The 6,000-nt window shown below is 50.0% G+C and overlaps 1 protein-coding gene across 1 annotated transcript in view; it reads left to right on the top strand.

Moving 5' to 3' along the window:
• Positions 1–707: 707 nt before the first annotated feature.
• The window catches only part of LOC124594343 (protein phosphatase PHLPP-like protein), a 260,630-nt gene continuing 255,337 nt past the window's right edge, over positions 708–6,000 (top strand). The window contains exons 1-2 of the mRNA XM_047132710.1: positions 708–933; positions 976–1,075. Coding sequence (XP_046988666.1) covers positions 708–933; positions 976–1,075 — 326 coding nt within the window. The remainder of the gene's footprint in view (positions 934–975; positions 1,076–6,000) is intronic.

Genomic DNA, 6,000 nt, shown 5'->3' with positions numbered 1-6,000 from the left:
TCTTACGCATATTGACATCAGCTGGTGGCGAAATTTAATAAAATTGTCCAGAGAACGAAATAGCATTTGTCCACCAAATTTATTGTTACCCTTATTCAAATCAGTTGGTGGGAGAAATCAATAAAAAGATCCAATTAATTAAACAATAATTGCCCAATAAGTTTCGAATTGTAGTTTACACAAACAACAGGTGCCAGAATTTCAAGACCCCCGTTTCTGTAACACGCGAGACACAGATGGACAATCAATACTTTTTACAAGCTATACGTCACAGAACAGACCACCTTGAGATCAAGGGACCGCTACCCACACAAGGTATAATATATGCCTTTTGTTTACTATTGGGACACTTTGTGGTTAGTAGCAGGTTTTTCTTTATTATCATTTCATTTCCCTCGCCCCATATGGGCAAAGGGGGGGGGGGGGGGGGGCTGCCAATGGGAACAAATCGCAGCTCTTCAGCCACATGAGACTAAAAAGTTTAAAACATACTATAAAATTGGACAGGGCAGTTGACAAAATTAATGTTTGCCAAAAAAGACATACTTTTAGTCGCATAATTTAAAATACAAAAGGCGTTTCGCGGATGGATTAAAAGACTGATACAGATACAAAATAAAAGACAGAGGGACAGTTGCATAAGTTGAAAAAGTGCGGCAACATTTGGTAATTTGTTTGGTAAATACACGCATTATGCAGATACACGCATGTTTTCGATACGTTGTGGACACCTCGCAGACAGAGGGTACGGGGTGTTTTCGTGGGTGCGGCAGGCGACGGAGGAGGCGGCGCAGCCGTCGCGGCTGGACGTGAGCGGCGGCGCGCTGGAGTCGCTGCCGGCGGCGCTGCTGTGCGGCGCGTCGCTGCTGGAGCTGGACGCGTCGCGCAACCGGCTGCGCGACCTGGAGGCGCTGTCCGCCGCCCCCTGCTGCCGCGGGCTGCGCGCCCTCTCGCTGGCGCACAACGCGCTGGCCGCGCTGCCGCCGCCGCTGCTGCGCCTCGACCGGCTCGCGCTGCTCGACCTCTCCTCCAACTGCCTGCGGGACCTGCCCGACGGCCTGCGAGACCTCCAGCAGTGAGTACCCTCTCTCTACCACTCACACTCGCGCAATTTGGGTGCGTAGATCCTGAGAAATCAGTACCCACAACAACCACCTCTGGCCGTAATAACGGCCTTGATACGCCTGGGCATTGAGTCAAACACAGCTTGGATGGCGTGTACAGGTACAGCTGCCCATGCAGCTTCAACAAGATACCACATTTCATCAAGAGTAGTGACTGGCGTATTGTGGCGAGCCAGTTGCTCGGCCACCATTGACCAGACGTTTTCAGTTGGTGAGAAATCTGGAGAATGTGCTGGCCAGGGCAGCAGTCGAACATTTTCTGTATCCAGAAAGGCCCGTACAGGACCTGCAACATGCGGTCGTGCATTATCCTGCTGAAACGTAGGGTTTCGCAGGGATCGAATGAAGGGTAGAGCCACGAGTCGTAACACATCTGAAATGTAACGTCCACTGTTCAAAGTGTCGTCAATGCGAACAAGAGGTGACCGAGACGTGTAACCAATGGCACCCCATACCATCACGCCGGGTGATACGCCAGTATGGCGATGACGAATACACGCTTCCAATGTGCGTTCACCGTGATGTCGACAAACACGGATGCGACCATCATGATGCTGTAAACAGAACCTGGATTCATCCGGAAAAATTACGTTTTGCCATTCGTGCACCCAGGTTCGTCGTTGAGTACACCATCCCAGGTGCTCCTGTTTGTGATGCAGCGTCAAGGTTAACCGCAGCCGTGGTCTCCGAGCTAATAGTCCACGCCGCTGCAAACGTCGTCGAACTGTTCGTGCAGATGGTTGTTATCTTGCAAACGTCCCCATGTGTTGACCCAGGGATCGAGACGTGGCTGCACGATCCGTTACAGCCATGCGGATAAGATGCCTGTCATCTCAACTGCTAGTGATACGAGACCGTTGGGATCCAGCACGGCGTTCCGTATTACCCTCCTGAACCCACCGATTCCATATTCTGCTAACAGTCATTCGATCTCGACCAACGCGAGCAGCAATATCGCGATACGATAAACTGCAATCGCGATAGGCTACAATCCGACCTTTATCAAAGTCGGAAACGTGATCTCAACTGCTAGTGATACGAGACCGTTGGGATCCAGCACGGCGTTCCGTATTACCCTCCTGAACCCACCGATTCCATATTCTGCTAACAGTCATTCGATCTCGACCAACGCGAGCAGCAATGTCGCGATACGATAAACTGCAATCGCGATAGGCTACAATCCGACCTTTATCAAAGTCGGAAACGTGATGGTACGCATTTCTCCTCCTTACGCGAGGCATCACAATAATCTTTCACCAGGCAACGCCGGTCAACTGCTGTTTGTGTGTGAGAAATGGGTTGGAAACTTTCCTCATGTCAGCACGTTGTAGGAGTCGCCACCGGTGCCAGCCTTGTGTGAATGCTCTGAAAAGCTAATCATCTGCTTATCACAGCATCTTCTTCCGGTCGGTTATATTTCGCATCTGTAGCACGTCATCTTCGTGGTGTAGGAATTTTAATGGCCAGTAGTGTATCTGGCGAACAAATCACGCCATCTCCCATATAGGGCTACGACCTACAGAAAATAAAGAACCTCCTGGCATCTTTAGGAACATTGTTCCTGGGAAACAGTTGTCCAAAATTAGACTAAAACTTTTTAAATAAAAACAGTCTGGGATATCATGTAAATTGTTAATACATTAAGTTAATGTTCTCTAAAATTTTAAATTTTAACAATTTACATGCTATCATAGGCAGTTTTTAAAATGGTTAAAATAAACGTTGCATATTTCCCAAACTTTCACGCTGAACGTTGTGACCCAGAAATTCAGTACGTTATGATATCTATACACTGATTTGTTCGTAATGTAATTCTAGCGGAAACAATCCATGTTTCTACGTGAGGGGACAGTATGCGCAGTCTATAGCGACAACGTCGTCTGTAAACATTGCAATACTCGTGCTGTGTCTCATTACGAGAGTTGTATTGCTTAAGAATGGTTCGGACAACAAAGTACGATCACAACCTCCTTAACAGTCACTCTGTAAGGAGCAGGGAACGAGACAGGTGGCTGTCGCAGCGAAAACCACAGTGGTCAAGGTGACGTCTCTAGAATCTCAAATAAGTTTCTAGCGATGGGATCAGTTGACGATCGCCACAGAAGTTGCGGAGGCAGAAAAACAACAGGTGTGCAGGACCGATATCTGAGTATAACAGCGAGCAGAAACCCTCAACGTAGTACTGCACATGTACGGCGGCAGTTCCAAGCAGCTACAGCAGTGCACGTGTCGCCATAAATGATGCGAAGCAGGCTCCATGAGGAGGGATTACGTGACAGACCACCTATCAAGTTTCGTTCTCTAATTCGGGTTGGGAGACGGAATAGTGTCACGAGGGCACCAAACCACTCTCGATGGGGCACAACGCTCTTTTCTGATGAGGCCCGTATCAGTCTCCTCCCCGATATATTCCTGTGTGGAATAACGAGAACAACATTTGCACCGTAACTGTATCGTAGACCGCCACCTTTATCGTGACGGACCAGTAAGGTTTTGGAGCGGAATCATGTATGGATGCAGGACACCCCTTGTGCCAATACATAGGAGGATGATTGACGTGAAGTGTCGGTACGGTATCCTTGGACGCATTGCGTTTCCATTTGTTGAACATTTTGGAGAGGGATTCACGCTGAAGGAAGACAATGCACGCCTCCATCGCTCAATATTGTAAACACCTTCCTAATGGGGCAGAGAATCCATCAGATGAAATGTCCTCCATATTCTCCTGACCTCAGTTGCAGTCAGGAACCATGGGCCATGTTAGAACGGGCGGTTTGTAATGAGATGTTTTTGGCATCATAGAGGCCTCTGTGGAGTAGTGGCACAATATCCCACAGGCTTATTTGCGCAGATTAGTAAGAAATACACTCCTGGAAATTGAAATAAGAACACCGTGAATTCATTGTCCCAGGAAGGGGAAACTTTATTGACACATTCCTGGGGTCAGATACATCACATGATCACACTGACAGAACCACAGGCACATAGACACAGGCAACAGAGCATGCACAATGTCGGCACTAGTACAGTGTATATCCACCTTTCGCAGCAATGCAGGCTGCTATTCTCCCATGGAGACGATCGTAGAGATGCTGGATGTAGTCCTGTGGAACGGCTTGCCATGCCATTTCCACCTGGCGCCTCAGTTGGACCAGCGTTCGTGCTGGACGTGCAGACCGCGTGAGACGACGCTTCATCCAGTCCCAAACATGCTCAATGGGGGACAGATCCGGAGATCTTGCTGGCCAGGGTAGTTGACTTACACCTTCTAGAGCACGTTGGGTGGCACGGGATACATGCGGACGTGCATTGTCCTGTTGGAACAGCAAGTTCCATTGCCGGTCTAGGAATGGTAGAACGATGGGTTCGATGACGGTTTGGATGTACCGTGCACTATTCAGTGTCCCCTCGACGATCACCAGTGGTGCACGGCCAGTGTAGGAGATCGCTCCCCACACCATGATGCCGGGTGTTGGCCCTGTGTGCCTCGGTCGTATGCAGTCCTGATTGTGGCGCTCACCTGCACGGCGCCAAACACGCATACGACCATCATTGGCACCAAGGCAGAAGCGACTCTCATCGCTGAAAACGACGCGTCTCCATTCGTCCCTTCATTCACGCCTGTCGCGACACCACTGGAGGCGGGCTGCACGATGTTGGGGCGTGAGCGGAAGACGGCCTAACGGTGTGCGGGACCGTAGCCCAGCTTCATGGAGACGGTTGCGAATGGTCCTCGCCGATACCCCAGGAGCAACAGTGTCCCTAATTTGCTGGGAAGTGGCGGTGCGGTCCCCTACGGCACTGTGTAGGATCCTACGGTCTTGGCGTGCATCCGTGCGTCGCTGCGGTCCGGTCCCAGGTCGACGGGCACGTGCACCTTCCGCCGACCACTGGCGACAACATCGATGTACTGTGGAGACCTCACGCCCCACGTGTTGAGCAATTCGGCGGTACGTCCACCCGGCCTCCCGCATGCCCACTATACGCCCTCGCTCAAAGTCCGTCAACTGCACATACGGTTCACGTCCACGCTGTCGCGGCATGCTACCAGTGTTAAAGACTGCGATGGAGGTCCGTATGCCACGGCAAACTGGGTGACACTGACGGCGGCGGTGCACAAATGCTGCGCAGCTAGCGCCATTCGACGGCCAACACCGCGGTTCCTGGTGTGTCCGCTGTGCCGTGCGTGTGATCATTGCTTGTACAGCCCTCTCGCAGTGTCCGGAGCAAGTATGGTGGGTCTGACACACCGGTGTCAATGTGTTCTTTTTTCCATTTCCAGGAGTGTATATCTAATCGCTTTCAAAAATGTCTCCAATTACTAGAAGCATCAGTTAGTTCACACACAATATGTTATGTAAGATAATACTGAGAAGAAACTGTAGTGTTTGCAGTGGAATCTTTCCTAAGATTTTGTTTTGTTCTTTTGTTTATGTTTATCAATTGAGCAGGTGTTTGACTTCTTTATTTATGTTTTCTTAGGATGGTATCTAACACAACAAAATCAGTTCCTTTTACCATTACGTCCGGTATTCACAATAAAGCTTTATGCAACATTTATTTTGACCACTGTAGTAAAAAACTTTAAACACCCTAACAGCTTAGTGTGTGACAGTGATTCGGATTCCCCGCCCAGTCTGGGGACTGATACGGAGGAAAGGCCAGGGATACTCGCACTTCATACCATGACGACAGCTCGCCCCCGGAGAGGGCGCCGTCGCAGGAACAACGGTGCCACGTGGGACGGTCTACTCACGCGAGAGTGCTAGCAAATAACGCGGCCTGGCACGTGTCCCCCAGTCTCCCTGTTTCATTAAACCCTTCGATAGACGCCATTGATTAGTAGAGTGATTGACCTTGCCTCTGTTTTCGTTAT

The sequence above is a fragment of the Schistocerca americana genome, chromosome 2 (assembly GCF_021461395.2).
Source record: "Schistocerca americana isolate TAMUIC-IGC-003095 chromosome 2, iqSchAmer2.1, whole genome shotgun sequence".
Lineage (NCBI taxonomy): Eukaryota > Metazoa > Arthropoda > Insecta > Orthoptera > Acrididae > Schistocerca > Schistocerca americana.
This window is presented reverse-complemented; position numbering and strand designations above follow the sequence as displayed.